Source organism: Paroedura picta, chromosome 2 (genome assembly GCF_049243985.1).
Source record: "Paroedura picta isolate Pp20150507F chromosome 2, Ppicta_v3.0, whole genome shotgun sequence".
Classification (NCBI taxonomy): Eukaryota; Metazoa; Chordata; class Lepidosauria; order Squamata; family Gekkonidae; genus Paroedura; species Paroedura picta.
Window position 1 is genome coordinate 145099023 of NC_135370.1, and position 17705 is coordinate 145116727.

General features: G+C 39.6%; 1 protein-coding gene across 2 annotated transcripts in view; it reads right to left on the bottom strand.

Annotated features, from left to right (window-relative positions):
- Positions 1–673: 673 nt before the first annotated feature.
- Positions 674–17705, bottom strand: part of SNX6 (sorting nexin 6) — a 31413-nt gene continuing 14381 nt past the window's right edge. The window contains exons 5-14 of one of the 2 annotated variants that reach the window (XM_077323076.1): positions 16889–17010; positions 14448–14571; positions 12997–13092; positions 11432–11537; positions 9745–9820; positions 8074–8113; positions 6933–7019; positions 5198–5357; positions 3954–4039; positions 674–1368 (exon numbers count right to left, since the gene is read on the bottom strand). In XM_077323076.1, coding sequence (XP_077179191.1) covers positions 1315–1368; positions 3954–4039; positions 5198–5357; positions 6933–7019; positions 8074–8113; positions 9745–9820; positions 11432–11537; positions 12997–13092; positions 14448–14571; positions 16889–17010 — 951 coding nt within the window. In that variant the 3' untranslated portion in view covers positions 674–1314. The remainder of the gene's footprint in view (positions 1369–3953; positions 4040–5197; positions 5358–6932; positions 7020–8073; positions 8114–9744; positions 9821–11431; positions 11538–12996; positions 13093–14447; positions 14572–16888; positions 17011–17705) is intronic. The other variant, XM_077323077.1, reaches the window with a different exon arrangement.

Here is a 17705-nt window from a genome sequence, read left to right on the forward strand (position 1 = left end):
ATCTGGTCCAAAACCCATCACACTTACAGCCTGCAGAACACAAATACTCAAGCAGATACAGATTTTGCCAACATCGATACAACTGTTTCCCCAAGAAAAGGGCACAATAGTGAGGTATAGGCTTTTGTAAGATCTGTTTTAGTGCAAAGAACTACTATGAATATTCCTTCCTTTGTGCTTACCATAGAGATAACTGGAGAAGCTCATAGTTGAGTGGTATTTATTTAAATCATCTGCTGCCTTTCTACTTTGCAGCAGTCAAGGCTGCTTGCTATTATATACAGTGATTTTACAGTTATAAAATACATAAGACAACAGTTTAAAATCTCAATTAGGCTGCTAATAAAAACTAAATTAGTCAAACAGTCCTAAGTAAAGCATTTTTCAGCTGCCTCCTAAAGATCAAAAGCAAAGGTGCCAGGGTACACCTCCCCGGGGAGGTTTTTCCATGACTGTGGTGCTGCCACTGAAAAGGCCCCCTCTTGTATGCCCACTAGATGGGTTTCTTTAGTGGCACAGTCAGGAGGGCCTCTCTCCCTCTGATCTTAACCCTTAGGCATCGATATACATAGGATACTAAATTAGGGATTTTTAAAAGAAAATCAACAACATTCACTCTTAAGTGAGCATTCACTAGACTTGAAATAATGAACATAATACAATGACTGCAGAATTTTAGAAAAAATCACTTTTCACAGTTTATTTTACAATAATTGGAATTAGTCTACAAGTTAAGGCAAACATACTAATGCATTTGCTTTCCTTTTGAAGTTCCTATTATAAAGATTACATAAAGTTTGCTCCAAAATTTCTAGGAAATGCTTTGTTATTTGAAAAAAAAAGTTAAGATGCTTGATAACATTATGTGGAATAACCATGACAATGCTTTATAACAACAATATTCAAACATCTAGTGGCAATATTTAATCCATTTGGAACAATTTGTTTCAAATTATCAACTTCAGAAGTTACAAAAAAGTAGTAAAATAAGAGTGGCAGCAATATTCAATACTAGCCTTGACAAAAACATAATTATATTGGCTACTTTCATAAAAAAGAGACCATGAATGTTTGGTTTTCTGAACATTAAGAGCATACAATGATTAAATTAACAAGGGTGAATATGCATGTATAACAATTTTGCCATTGCTTCATATAGTCTGGAATTATTCAGGTGAGCTTATGCTTTAATAGGGGGGAAATAGGAGCTTGTTTATGTGTCCTTTGTAAACCGATCAAGTTATAAATGCCAATTTAAAGTCATGAAAATAAACAGCAGAAGGCAGCCCTTTTAATGGGAGGTTGAATCCTGGTTTATGTATCTCCATTTAACACTGCCAGACAGCTCTGCAACAGCTGTAGATTACCCTGTAGAAACAAAACAAGTGTCACTGCCTTTGTTTAGTCTTGCACAGTATAAAATACAGTCTACTAAATGATAACACCATCTACAGTCTTTTCTCTTTAGCTATAAAACAGGCAGTTAATGCATGCTTTACAGCTAAAGACTCAGCTGACTCAGCGATTGTAAGCAGAATCTTTTCTCTTTAGCCGTAAATCATGCAGAAAATGCTTGGTGGACTCTCAGAAGCCATGAACAGCACAAGATTTCAGGAAGATCACATAGTTAGGGTGGACTGGGCAGTGGCATACCAAGGGCAGGGTGGAGATGCGCTCTATCCTGGGTGCAACTTGAGAAAGATCCTTAATGCGTCCAGCTGAATGTTTTGCCTTTTATTTGAAAAAGGCAGTTTTTGGGCTGTAGCCAGTTCAGGCACAGAGAACTCTGAGCACAGCAAAAAGCACTCTAGGATTGGCTAGACTTCCTGTTCTCTAAGAGTGAAGCGAATTTATATGGGCAATCTTGAGCACTATATGTGCAGGACCAAACTTCATATATGCAGTTAAATAAAAGATTTTTCACTGTCTGCATTTCTTTTCTGGACACTGAAACAATGTTTAGGTCCAGTAGCACCTTGAAGACCAAACTTTGTTCTGCTGCTTCAGGCCAACACGGCTACCCAGCTGAATCTATTTTCTGGCCATTATTATTATTTTACTATTATTACTGGTGGAAATTGTCATAAAGGAGGGGCCCTGACATGAATAGCCCCAAGCGTGGCTTGATCTCATCAGATCTCAGAAGCTAAGCAAGGCTGACAAGAAGGGAGGCAATGGCAAACCACCTCCAAAGGTCTCTTGCCTTGAAAACCCTCCTATAGTCACCTTTAGTCACTTATGAATTGATAGCAGAAAATAAAGTGTTGTGTTGTTTTTTTTAACTATCCACCCCAGGCACCAAAAAGGCTAGATACACTGCTGGGACTGACCATTTATTTTACTGAGTGAAATCCTGGTGGCTGCTACCCTAGAGGGTGTTCTGTCCCAGAAGGCTTTTGTTTAGGTGCAGAGTAGCCAGTGAGATGTTGCTGGTGAGGAGCTCATCTTAGAAAGCATTCACTAATTCCAAAAAGAGAAAATATTAACCCACCCGCTCAGTGTTCTCTAAAGCAGGGGTAGTCAACCTGTAGTCCAGCAGATGCTGGCAGGGGCTCATGGGAACTGTAGTCCATGGACATCTAGAGGACCACAGGTTGACTACCCCTGCTCTAAAGTTTCTACCTTTCTATTGGAAAAGCTAAATTAAAAAAATGGGGGAGGGATTCTGGGCATTTGCTTTCTCCCCCTAATGTATTTCAGTTCAAGTATTTGTTGCTCTTAGGATATAATATAAGGTTTTATTTAAATTTATTAGGAAAAAACTCTAGGGCCCTGTAAAATTTTCAATTTCAATTTCTGCTGAAAACCCACATCACTAGTTAGAATACATATGAAATAGTCTCTTTGGGAATTAGTGAAATACAGTTATTTATGTAGTTCATTTATAATCAAATTACTAAATAAGTAAGAAATTTTTAATACAAGCAAGCTAGCTATAGCAGTAGATTCATGGTATCCTATTCACTGCCCCAAGATGCCATAGCGAGGGGCAGTATATAAACTGAATGAACAAATAAGCAAACAACTCATAATATGCTATGTGTATCAGTTTAACTACAAAAGTAGTTAATTTACTACAAAAGTAGTATTTACTACAAAACTTGTATGCCAAAAAAGATTGTCTGAGTCTACAAAACTAGTTGATTAAGAGATGTGTTAAGCATTAGTTTGCACATCTCATGTATTGGGTACTTTCATAATTTTACTTGTATAAGCCAATGTGGCATAGTGGGGACACTGCTAGACTTGGACCTGGGGGACCTAGGTTTGAGTCTCCACTCAGCCAAGGAAGTTTGCTGGGTGATTTTGGGACAGCCATGCTGAGTTGTGCAAATAAAATGCAGAAGAGAATGATGTAAGCCTCTTTTAGCCTCCCAGTGAGGAGAAATGAAGAGTATAAATAAGGTATTTATATTTCTAGATTACGTAACCATATCAAATTATATGAGCCTCTTGTGGCGCAGAGTGGTAAGGCAGCCGTCTGACAGCTTTGCCCATAAGGCTGGGAGTTCAATCCCAGCAGCCGGCTCAAGGTTGACTCAGCCTTCCATCCTTCTGAGGTTGGTAAAATGAGTACCCAGCTTGCTGGGGGGTAAATGGTAATGACTGGGGAAGGCACTGGCAAACCACCCCGTATTGAGTCTGCCAAGAAAACGCTAGAGGGCATCACCCCAAGGGTCAGACATGACTTGGTGCTTGCACAGGGGATACCTCTACCTTTACCTTATCAAATTATACAATATTATGATATGCAAAATGTCTGTAAAAGTTATGCATTTCACACTGCAAGGCAATAATATATCCTTAGGTTTGTTTTGCAGATATTTCAGGTTCCCCAAAAATCTAAAGCTCTGTTATTTCCCGTATGGCCTCAAGATTTCCAGAACTTCATACACCTTTACTTTTGAGTGCTTATTTTCAGGTAAAAGTGGTGAAAAAACAAGAATTACTACCTTAGCATGCTTCAGTTCCAATTCTGCCAGTTCAACTAGATTCTTCCGGAATGCAGCAACTCTTCTAGTTTTAAAGTCTATGAGTTCTGCAAGAAATAAAAAGTTGGAAGTAGATTTGAAGTCCAAACTTCTACTTTTCAAAAACAGTCCTATCTAAGGCAAATAAAATTAAAAAGTCCCAAAGAGCATGAACCTAGAAACACTTCTGAATTTTAAGGGAGTAATTAAAGTGAGCAAGCTAAAACTCAATATAGCCAAATGTGTCAATATTTATATCCATAGGCAGAAGCCATAAATAGGGCAGATCTTTGTTACAAACTAAAAGCAGGCCAAGTTTGCAGAAAAATCTGAAATTAAAAAACTCCCTAAAATGAAGTGGCACCTGTGACTTTAAAAAATGAATGCCTTCAGTGGCTGTTGCTGGGCAACCACTATAGTACTACCAACTAGACATGTGCACCAGGGGCCCGATCCAGCCTGATTCAGATTCAGCACCCATTAAAGTCAATGGCGCCATTAACTTTAATGGGAATTCCAGCTTTTCTGCATTACCTGGGGCCTGGGGGTGGGGGTTCAGTTACAGCCTCCAAACTTTCAGGGTAGTTCTGGGAGTCTCTCCTCTGACCCCCCTCCTCCAAATTTCACAACAATTGGACCATGGGTTCCACTTCCAGGGGTTCCGAAAGACAGTGCCCTCATCCCTCCATTCTATCCAATGGAGAGTCTGTCCCATTAGTTGGTACAGTGCTGATAATGCGTTTTCATAAAGAGCAACTTTAAGACACACTGCTCTTCCAGGCCACAAGACAGGTAGGCCGACTTTGCGTGGGCTACACCCCCCCCCCAGCAGATGCCTTCACCGAGACGGGGGGGAGGAGAAAGGCTTCTGCGGCTCCACGGACAGCGCCGCCAGCCCCGGCAACGCAGAAGCCTTTGGGGCTCGGGCCTGGGGGGCCCGGACATCTAGCGCCCATTTTATTTCAATATAAAATGGGCTTTAGATCTAGTAATAATAATGAGCATGAATGAATTATTTTACTTTTAACAAAATTTAAATATATATATTAATTGCGATTGTTTACAATTTAGGACTTGCCACTGAGGAAAAGATAATAGAAAACAGTTACTCTTTTGTAGGCATACAATGTGTAGTTTTAATTAAAATGTATATTAATATATTTGTCTGAAAGGCTACAGTAAGAAAATACATCAAATTATAAAGCTCTACAAGACTTCTCAAATACCTTGCTTTGCTGATTCAGATATTTTTTCAAATTTCTGACAACAAATCTGCTGAGTAGTTTCAGCTTGCAGGACATCTTTGTTTTTTGCTCTCGCTTTGTCTAGTGCCTTGTTGGCATTTTCATAATCCACTAATGACCTAGATCTTCTGTAAAGAAGGTCCTACAAAACATGTACACCATACAAAGTCAACAAGACATATTCAATTTGGAAAATTTATCTCCACCCAACAAGATGGGATAGTGTTACTTTTGTAAGTGTAAGACTTTTGTTTTCATAAGATTTAAATTTAATTTTACCAAGCCATACAGATTTCCCATATGCAACCTGTTTTCCACGACAGAAGTTCATTTGCTTAGGAGTAACTGAATACAAAACCTGTGAGTAGTGCAGTAATAGTTAAAACTAGGGTTGGGCACTTTGGCCGCCAAAGCGGCCTTTTGCGCCTGAAGCAGCCAGCACCGCAGCGTGGGGGTGGTAGCACCAGTGCGCCGAAAGGCACCCCACCCCCCACACCATGGCACTGGATGCTTCAGGCACGAATGGCCCCTTTGGCAGACAAAGCGCCCAACCCTAGTTAAAACCATGGCTGACTGTGAAGAGCTCCTAAAAGATCTCCATAAACTGGTTGAGTGGGGACAACAGAGTAAGCTAAGTTCAGTGTTGGTGTGCAAGGTGATGCACACTGGAACAAAAAATCCCAACTTCAAGTAAGGGGATATGAACTTGCTAAAACTGAAAGCAAAAAAGATAGTGTCATAGGGTCATATGAAAGTGTTATTTAAATGTGATGCAGCAGTGAAAAAGGCAAACTCTATGTTACAGATTATTCGGAAAAGGTCTAAAAATAAAGCAGCCAATATTGCTATGCTCCTGTATAGATCTATGGCAGGGTTTCTCAACCTGGATTTCATAAAACCCTGGGGTTTCTTGATGGCCCTGGAAGAGTTTCCTGAATGGGTAGAATTTAATTAATTTTAATATATATTTTTTAATTTGTTGAACATTTATCAGATGATATGACCCTATATGGTCATGTTGACTCACCCACCTCTTCCAAAATGGCCAATGATGGGCCTTGGTGGGGGTGGGAAGGGGAGGTGCCCCCGGGTGGGCATGTACACAGCTATGTTTCCCAACCATATTCTGCATGATTGGGCCACTTCTGGGGTTTCTCAATGGTTAAAAGGTTGAGACCTATGGTAGGGCCTCATTTGGAACACTGTGTACAATTCTGCGCATTGTATCTCAGAAAAGACATCACAGAGCTAGAAGAAGTATGGAAGAGGATTAAGGGCTGAGTTCTGACTCATGAACTTTCATGAGTCAGAACTCATTTGCTTAGATCCACAGAACTGTACATTTACAGGGTTGGTTAAATACTCTGTGAGCTCTTGACTCACAAAAAGCTCATTCTGAAATAAATACTGATAGTCTAATGTGCTATTCAACTTCTGTATAATTTGCTACAAGAGGTTAAACACTGCTACCCCTCTGGAATTACTATGGCTGAAATATGCTACACCTCTGGAATTACTATGGCTGAAATATGATGGAGGAACAATCAGTTTTTATTATTACTCAAAGGATCAAAAGCCATTAATATAAGTATTCTGCAATACGGTTTCTACCAGATAAACTGATAAAATCTTAATTAGTTGCATCTCTTCTAAACTGATAATTCCAAGTTATTATTACTCTTTATAAAACAGAGTTCTAAAAATAGTAAATATTCACCTTTGCAGCTTGAGATTCTCTTAAGTAATACTTTAGAAGATCTGAAAGTTTAAGGTCTTCATCAGCAGACACTCGTGCTTCTATTTTCTAGACCCAAATAAAATGATTTCAGGGGCAACCAAGTGGTATCAAATTCATATGACCGTACTTTTACAATATTTTCAATAAACTCCACATGTACCCATTCTATTTTCAACTGATTTTTTTATAGATATGTACTTTAAATATATAAAAGGGACATATCAGAACTCCATAATGTGCAATTACTTTGAAATACAAGGAGTGTCAAAGGTATCAGATAACTAAAATTGAAGCTGAAAGGGTGTGCAAAACCCCCCACTTTTTTTAGTTCAGGTCTATCAGACCAGGAAAAAAAATCCAGTATTTCCGAAAAATCACAGTATACCAGTATGGAATTTGGATCCTGGATTTTTCAGAAATCCCAAATTTTGGGGGCTTTAATAGTCCCAAAAAGGAAAAACAAGTCAATTTTTTAAAAAGCGATTTGACTTTCCCACATGTCTTTAAACAACACATCAGTTTTTGCCTATCTCATACAAGCAGGCATTTGAAACACTATATTGGTCAATAAATACCTCTGTGGTGTTTCACACCTTAAGTTTCTTTCAGTTTGCCTGGTTTTGGAATGGTAGGCCCCAGCAATTTCCAATTAATAAAATGACAAAAAGTAGATTTAAATAAATGAACATAAAGGCTTAGAATGTTGATTCTGGACTCGTGTACAATGGTCAGACCGAAGACTACAACCGACAGTTGTATGCGATACTAAGCCCCATATACTTCCTGTATAGTAAGTTAGCAGCTCATCTACCTCTTTTTACATGGAACAGTATGACAGCTTTGCAAGAATTCTAAAGCTCCGTCAGTTTTTTAGGTACGTAATGAATAACTAAATATGGTAGAGTCTTAACGTGGACACAGACCAGCAAGAATAAACTGCATGCAGAAAAGGAATGTTTAAATCTGTTTTCACATAGCTGAAGAAACCATTTTGCACACTCCTATTAATAGTCTGCAATTAACAATTTTGAACTACAGTCACAGATACTAACAGCAACAATGATATTTCAAGTAATCAGCACAGATTAGATATAGGAAAGAAGTCTCTCATGATACATACCCTTGTTTTGTCAAACAATTCCGATACTTTCAGAAAAAATCTTAAAAAGGAGATACAGAAAAAATGGTTTAGGTCATTTCATTTCTACCTTCAAGAGATCCAATATGAAAAAACATGCACAGATTGTCCTATGCATGTGGCTGTATCTGATGAGCAGCAAAACTAATTAGTATAAATAGCAGTCTCGACACATAATCAAGATGTGTCTACCCAAAACATATGATTTGAAATTATATTTATTGCTCATTGTGTCAGGTCTCAGCTTTGTTTCAGGAAATGAAGCAAATTATGACATTTGCTCCTCTCACAGGTGTTTAAGTTGACTCTGTATATGAAAAAATAAACAGAGTTGTGGATTTTTATAGAGGTCAAACACAGCAAGACTTAGCTATTTGGTTTGCATCATGCAGGGCTGTTAATGAAGACCATTTATTTTTACTTTAATGTTACAGACAGCATTTCCTTTGCCCTCTGCTAAACAGCAGTATCACATCTGCTAAAGAGTGCTCAGAAAGCACTATGGACTTGCCTTATCAATAGCAGCCAAATATCGCGTTTCCAGCTTCACCAATTTGATTCTGCTTTGGAAGAGGCAGAGGCCTGACCTATGACTTAAAGCAGCCAGGCCTACTGTTTACCTTTGGGCAGCAAGCAAGGTCTCTATACTGGCCTGAACAAAGAACGGCAGTAAAGGTGACCAAAAGACTCACTCTTGCAACACACGAAGAGATGGTTCTCAAGAATATTACAATTTAAAACAACAGTCACTGGACAGGACAAGCATCAGACTAAAAACCTGGGAGATGTCACTTCCCATAACACTAGAAATCATGTCAGCGGGCTACAATCAGAGGCTCAAAGAGTCAGCTGAAAGGATTTGGAGAAATGCAGAGAACAAATAATAGGAAACCTAGTGAAAGGGTTATGCTACCGTCAGCAGTAAGGGGAAGACTTTAGTTGCCTATGCAGAAGATGAAGCAATGTTAACCCCACTGCACCAAGAGAGTCTACTTACTGGGAAACGGGAAAAACAATAACAATGTAGCAGACGTGGAATGTAGTTATTCTAACTATAATTACCTTTGTCAGTAATAAAATAAGAATTCTGCAACACTGCTCACCAAGACTAAGAGCTTCTGCCTTAACTGTCCATGTTCAGAAGCTTGGTTTCTTGACCCCTCCCCACTGCAACCCAAAATACTACTGATAGAGGACCCCAGAAGCTACCAAAGGGAATTTGAGGGCCTTTGCAGGAGGGGAGAGTCAGAAACCAACACCTCCAGCAGATCTTTTTGACATTATCTGATACTGTGTGGACAGTTCACAGTCCCACACTGCTTCAGTTTTGGGAAAACAGGTACAAGCAATGCAGAAAAGTCAGACTTTGATTATAGTGTATGTGTTCAGCAAAACCCATACATTTCTGTGTCCTTTGAAATAAAAGATATTATAATATTTAGAAAGCCCTCTGCTTTTATGTTTTACTAATAATGAGATAACTGTTGTTTTAATTTCTTTGCATGAGGAAAGCGCACACTAAAATACCTCATTAAAAATGTTTCCCCTGTCCATAATTACCATACACAGAAAATATATCACCTTTACCCAAAAATATATTCCAATTTGAAACAGAAAATAATCTCTGAGGAACCCAGTTTTTCAAAGTCTTACTTGCATATATCGGTGGAATCCTGTGTTCCCAGTGTGTATAGCGATGAGCCAATTCTATTGCAGTCATCTGCAACATCTAGAAAATTAGACAGTTAAGATTCAGTTTGTCTCATTATGCTACATGATTTTTCCAAACAAACCAAATTCAAATAATGTATGAAGAGCCTGTATTCCAGACTACTGCATAATATGTAGAGGCTGCAAAACATGGATTTATTTTGTTTAGATATTCCATATCAATAGCCACAAGCTTGGAACAACATAATTTGGCAATCCATCCTATTTCAAAACCTTCCTCTTTAGGAGTATTTACATTTTCAAAAGCGGATTTCTTTCCCGCTGATTTTCTTCTCTTTGGCCCATTATGCACGGCCGCCGAAACGGCGATTTCGGGTCACATGGAAAACGCGGAGGGGGAAGACGCGACGCATACCGGTTATACACGGGGCGGGGCGCGACGGCGGCAAAACCCAGAGTAACTGATTATGCACGCGCCGATCCGGGCGCCGCTTCTGGTTGCGCCCCGCTCACCCGGAAGCTGCGCTTTCTTCCGCGTTTCACTGACGCGGCTTTTTCGGCGGCATGCACCGAAGCTGCAGCCGGTTGCAGCCGGCTCCGTGCGTTATCCGTGATTTTAGTCGCCGCCATTCCACCCCGAATGTGCGCTAAAATCCCCGTGCATAATGGGTCTAACTGATCCTCGGATGCTCTGATTATCCCATCCCTTTGGGAATATTCAGTACCTAAACCATTTCAATTTTTTGCCCTTTGAGTTAATTTATAAAGTATAATTAGGCAGAGACATATACCTTGATTGTGGGTAGCCTGGCTTTGCCACTTTTGCCACCTACAAAGGAACTAGAGAGAAAGAACTGTGGGGTTTTTGGTACCCCATTTTTCACTACTCATAGAAGTCTCAAAGTGGTTTATAACCACCTTCTATTCCTCTCCCTACAACATACACCCTGTGAGGTAAGTGAGGCTGAGAGAGCTCTGAGAACTGTGACTGGTCCAAGGACACTTAGCTGGCTGCATGTGGAGAAGTGGAGAATTTATACAGTAATGGAATTTAGTTGAAAACACACCACTTAGTTTCCTTGTAATCTACCCAGCCTTTTTAAAATTCCATGTTTCTACAGCTCTCAAGTTTTTAAAAGTACAGAAGGTGCCTACTTAAGGACAGAATCCACTAATTCTTCTTTTCCCCCTGTCCCCACAGAGAGAGGGAGAGAGAGGATGAGAGCAGAAGGAGGAAAGAATGAAACCTCATAGTCTTTCTCTGATCCACTACAGTGCTTCCATGAACACAGAACACAACTTTCTCACCTCTACTTTCCCGCAGCACCCCCAAATTGGGTGGGAGGCATTTAGGGCTGCATCTGGAAATGGGAGATGGGAAAATTGTCCTGTGCACTTGGAAATCTTGCCATATTCAGAAACTCTGGTGGATCAAAGGCACATTTATGTACCCCTTCTCAAAGCTAGCATTGTTTTTTTGTTCTACACTATCCATAACCTTCCCAAAATATTCTAAACTTGCCAAATGTCATAATAACCTGGTCAGTCAATAAATTAAACAAATTTAAACAAAAATGGCTGCGCAATTCTCCATCATTTATGTTAACATTATGTTGTTTTAAAAATATTTATATACATCTTATCTTACATTCCCATTCAGCCAACTTACTTTTGTGTGATCTTGTCATTTTATCAGATTTAATAGAGGAATCTTTCACCCGGTTGTGGTACTCAACAAGGAATGTTCTTTCATGTTCAAAGAAGTCATCTACATCCTGTATAATAAAACAATCTTTACTCAGGGATGCAGTTAGCTGAGCTGCTAATCCAGCAAGATAACCCCTTCCTAAAATGATCAAGTGGACCAGGCACAGGACAGAAAAAGAAACATTGTGATCCTATTGCTCTCCCAAGACTTGAGGGCATCCAGTGAAGCTGATGAGCAGTGGATTCAGGACAGACAAAAAGAAACCGTTACACAATAAGTGATTAAAATGTGAAATTCAATACCAAGGGATGTAAGCGATGGCCAGAGGCATAGACAGCTTTAAAGGGGAATTAGACAGATTCATGGAGGATAGGTCTAACAGTGGCTACTAGTCATGATGACTAAAAGGGAGCCTCCATGTTCAGGGGGAGTAAACCTCTGAATACCAATGCCAGGAAGCAACAGCAGGAAAAGGCCACAAGCCCTGTTGTTGGACTTCCAGAGGAACTGGTTGGCCACAGAGTACAGGATGCTGTACTAAATGGAACACTGATATGATCCAATGGTATGATCTTATGCTCTTTAAGGTCCAAAGGTAATCTTTTTCAAGAACTGGGGCCCAAGCTGCCTCATAGGTAAGCTTTTGTGAGCAGCTGGTCAAAGAGGAGGGTTCACAGCAGAAAATCCCTGAGTAATATTCTATACACAGCTACTTGGAACCCGAGCAATATAAATTTCAGTATGTAAAGCCCCCAAAGTGTGATTCTAATACAGCAATTGTGGGATGTTGCAAGCACATGGAAGTTTAGCAGCATGCATAAAGTAAGGAAACAAAGCCCACAGGAATTATTTGGTATAGTTTAAAAGGGTAAATGCCTACATCTCATGGCATCCAGAACATGGAAAGCAGAGAAGAGATACCTGAACTCATTATTGCTAGTATGTTTGCCTGCATGCAGGCCACTCCATTAACTGTGGTTAATTAGGGTCCACCGAACCAGGATCTGAAATTAGTTTTATCACACCCACACTTTTGTTCCTGCTGTGTCTGAATGCAGGCATAATGAATCCTGGTCTCACAAAGTTAACCAATTAAAATAAGCTATGTCTGAACTGAGTCATACAGTTATAAAATGGCAGTCTGCATTTCCCTAGGAGAGTTTCAAAAATCCACTACCATCTGGGGGGGGAAATGGTATTCCCTATGCCAACTTGTACATTTGAATGATGCAAATTATATTAGGCAGTTCAACTGAAGCCACCATCAGGAACAGATTAGAATTTTAAAAATGGCCCATGAACAAACCAAATCTAATAGCCCCTTCAAGGCAACAACCCATCAGAAACCTGCCCTGTAAGTTAAAGGGTCAATCTGCTCCAGGCAACCTTTTCTATGGTGTCATTTTAATGTATTCAAGCTTGGATTTTTATTGTTTAAATACTACAAACTCTTAAAATCACATTGCACTTGAAAATCATAGATGTGATATAGTTTCATGATAGTTAAAACTGGCTTAAGAAATCACCTTTACTCCTGAAACAATGACACCATCAGCAGATTTAACCATGTTTTTAAAAAAGTCTTCTAGTTTCTCTTTCTTGTTTTTTCCACGAACACTCAGCTGAAATGCAAAACAAGCTTTAAATTAGGGTCAGGAACTTTTAAGTTTACTTTCTTAGAACAGAAGGCAGAAAGTCTAACTAGGAACTCATTCCAATACTAGTTTCATTTCTGCATGTTCACTCATTAATTGTACTAAGAGGCATTCATTTAAATTGCATTCAAAAGCTCACGGCTATTGGTATTTTGCTCCTCACAATGACTTTTCTGATCCCCCGCTGATCAGATACTAATATTTCTTTCCAACTCTGCATTTCTTCCATGTATTTTGATTTTGTGATACACTGGATCTATTTTATGCCTACAAAACCTGTGGATTGTTTAAAAAGTTTTTGTATACTGAAGTTTAAGAAGACAGTTTTCCATGTATAGCAAAGCAACAGTCAAATCCACAAGGATGAATATAACTGAATCCAATAAGCAGGCAGAAAACAGATGAACTTGAACAATATCGGATATTGCTATAAGTTTTAATTTTATCTCAAAACATGTCTCCAGTTTTCAGTTATTACTGTCAATAGGCAAAAGTCTAGATCAGAGGTATTTACTCTATAGATCACATATAGCCCCATGTAAAATTCCCATCTGAAATTCCAATTAACCAGAAGTGCTGCATAACTACTGTGTGTCCTGCCTACCAACCCAAATATTCACAGTCATCATATAATATAACCCTTTTAATTACCAGAGTATCACTGACAATGTAGAGTTACCTCCCAGTAGCAGGAAAAGTTCTTTTTTATGGGCTAGAATAAAACAGTGGTATGCCTTATTTCTCTACCTTATTCAGCCTCTTACAAAGAACTTGTATACAATCTTGATACAACTGTCATGGTCAAGCTGTGTTGTAGTTCAAAAATAGAAGCGTTTCATTTCGGGTTCATAGTGAAAACAAAATTGTTCCAATATCTAAAGAGACTGTCCATTTTCCTGGAATTTTTGTTGGGGGGTACTATGGTGAACAATGCTCAAACTAGCCACAGGCAGCTCCTAAGCTACTGTGTATCACTGGTCTACACAGTGCGAACTATGTAAGATATTCTTGCATTACAATAACTCCTCAACAAATGTGTATCAGAAGCAAAAAGGCACAAAAAGGCACAAAATACCTTGTACAAATATGTATCGTAATAGAGTTGCTATCTCATATTCTGGTGTTAGTATTATGGTACTTACTGTACAAGTTAATTTGTGCCTTTTTGCTTAGAATAGAACCTGTTTATGTTCCCACAGAAGGATAACTATGTATGTCCAGAATCAATGGCCAATTCAATTCAATACCATTTGCATACATTTGTCAATATTACAATTACACTGTAGCTTTGAGGTACTGCTAATATACATTTTAGTACTCACATCCTGATTATATTCCAAGAAGACATGGAAATTTAAGTCCTTTCTCAAAATAGGATGTGCTGCTACACGACACAAGAAAACTTCATGCATGGCTACTGTCTTCTTGAATATTGCCAAATATTCACTATGGAGGAAATTTTTAAAAAATACAATTATGCATTTCTATGAGAAGAGCAATCTATTTAAATTAGAAGCCTGCAGATAAAGGATTGGTGGGTTAGTTCAAATCAGCACCCAGGCAGAATCCCCTTAGAATTCACAGGACTCTATTGTAACCATTTGGTCTAGATATGCTATAGAGCTAGCAAATAATTATAGGCAGGCACAGGAAATGATTACAACAGGGGTAGTCAAACTGCGGCCCTCCAGATGTCCATGGACTACAATTCCCAGGAGCCCCCTGCCAGCGAATGCTGGCAGGGGCTTCTGGGAATTGTAGTCCATGGACATCTGGAGGGCCGCAGTTTGACTACCCCTGGATTACAACATCAGCATAAGAAAAAACACTGTGGCACAGCTGGCAAAACCAAAAAATTCAAAGGTGCATATAAAAGTCTCCACTGTCACTATTGTATATATTGGGAAACACCTGTAGACTTTGGGAGTGGTTGGGATTTGGTGCGGGGAGGGACCTCTGAAATGTAATGCTATGGAGTCCACCCTCCAAAGCGGCCATATTCTCCAGGAGAACTGATTTTAGTCTGGAGATTAGCTAAAATTCCAGGAGATTCATAGGTCTCACCTGGGGACTGACATCCCTAAGTGTATATCTCTTCCCATCCTTAGGCCCCAAATTTTAATTTTGCCCCCATCCTACTTTTAACTATAAGTTCATTTATTTAAACATTTTTATCCCACCTTTCTTCACAAGCAGACAAAAGTAGGCTTCTCTTAGCTTCCCTTTTTACTATTTGAACAAGTTCCTTTTTTCCCATACTACAGTTTGTTTGCTCCTCGTTGTGTCACTCTTTCAGCATTTTTCTGAACTTCCCACTACAATACACTGCCTCATGATTTTTACTAAAAAGGTCCTTCACAGATTCCCCCACAGCCTCCCACCTGCAATCCTGGACTTCTTTGCCACCGTTTCCTGCCTTCTTTCTCCTGTTTTCTGAGGTCATTCTCTATCTACCCTTTTTCCTTCAAACTTCCTTTTTTCTGTTACTTACCCTATATCATTATTTCAGTCTTCATACTTCGGTCCTTTAGCTTCTATACCATCTCAGCCTATCCCTTTGTGATGTTATAATCTCAGCCAAAATGTCAGCTTTCCCTTCCTTCACATAAACTGGACTGTAATTTTTTTTAGGTCCCTGAGCAACTGAGTATTCGATGCCCTCACATTACTTGAACTGATGTGAAGAGGTTCCATAACTAAGACAAAAAACCCACAGATCTTCTACCAGCATCATTGACTATCATTCTTATAAGCCACTACACAGAGCACACATCAGTTTGAATGAGACCATCAAGGCGAACAACCAGAGGTGATTTGTGATTAAATGCTTCCCCCAGGAAAGTAGAGAGCAGTCAACAAGAGAAGGGGGGGACTGAAGTTGCCAATAACAGATCTTCTACACAATATAGTCACTGGCATGATTGATGCACCAAGATTCTCTAAACAGACCAGAAAGACAGGGTGTCAACTGAAGTAAGTCAATCCAATAAACTTGCTGTAGACAGGATGTCTCTAATTGAAATTCAAGTGTTCACTTTTTATTCATCCCTGTTTCCAAGACATTCACACAGAATACAGAGGCTCCTCCTCTTGCCTTTATCCTCATGAGATAATTTAGGCTGAGAGATAGTGATTAACACATGTTCTCCTAAAGCAGTGGTCCCCAACCTGCGGTCCGCAGCCCGGTGCCGGGCCGCGAAGGCCAGAACGCCGGGCCGCGGTTCCCTCTCCCCGGTTCCCTCTCCCCGCCCCCCCCCCGCAGTAAAAAACTTCCCAGGCTGCAAGCTTGCAGCCCGGGAAGCTTCTTACTGCGGGAGGGCAGGGAGAGGGAATCAGGGCCGCGCCGCGCATCGCGCATGCGTGGCCCGGCTGCGCATGCACACATGCGTGCTGCACAGCCGAAATCGCCGGTCCCCAGCCAAAAAAAGGTTGGGGACCACTGTCCTAAAGCATCCTTGGGAAATTTAGAATGTCTCAAGTCTAAGCTATTCCACATGTTTACTTTTCTGGAGAGGAATGGGATAAAAATATAACAAAGAGATTCAAAACCCTTCCAGTGTACACCCATCAACATTTCCTACCATTGGGTACATTATTAATGTATATATTTTCCTTCAGATCTGTCAGATAACACTAGTTATACAGTAGTGACTGAATGTTCCAATCTGACCAATAATAGAAATAAGTGAAATAGAATGCACAAAAAATCAGAAAACACACACACAAAAAGAAATCCATCTGAAGTAATAAAATATGGACATACGCTTCTAGCTCTTGCTTCATCTTAGTGAATTCTTCCTTGGTCATTGATCCTTCTCCTTCGCCAAGCTTCTGCAATTTCTCTCTTGAGGCATCAAAATCAGGCCTGGGTGGTGCTGGTGGGATCTGTCAAATGAGACAATCAAGAACCACTTTTGAATCTTTGCCTTCTTTAAATAAATAGCATATGAAGCAGCATAAGAGTATTTTGCTCAAAGGTCTTCACTTCTACCAATTTGGGAGGTATATTGTCTCATGAAGGACCCAGGAATTCTGCTCATACACTCCACTTTGAATATAATTTTCTAGAAGAATAATTAATGTGTTTATAATTATACGGTGTCTAAAAGATAATATCCAGAGCTAGGTTTGTTAGTAGCTATATTCATATGGCATAAACTACCCCTGCATACTCTCTTCTTTCTTCCAATGAGCCTGACTGAATGCTTCCAGATATTGAAAGCATTAAAACTCCGGTTTGCGGTGAGTTCTGAATGCAGGTGCCTGAACAAGTTACAGTTTATTTCCTCCTCACAATCCAGGATTTATCTGTGACGAGGCATCATAAATCTTCAATCACATTCCACATGTAGAGAGAAAGAAAAGGAGCTTCTTAAGAAGTTGCACTTGTGTTCATCATAGATTGAGGCCAATTGTGACATCTGAAAGCAGCTACTGTTTAATGATTAAGCCTAATGCATAATACACTTAGCTTGTACAAACAACTTGTTCCACATAAATGCTTATTAACTTCACAAAAGTTAGACCAATACTCAACTTGTGTTCTGCTACTGCACAGTAAGTGCTGTCTCACCCAGCTC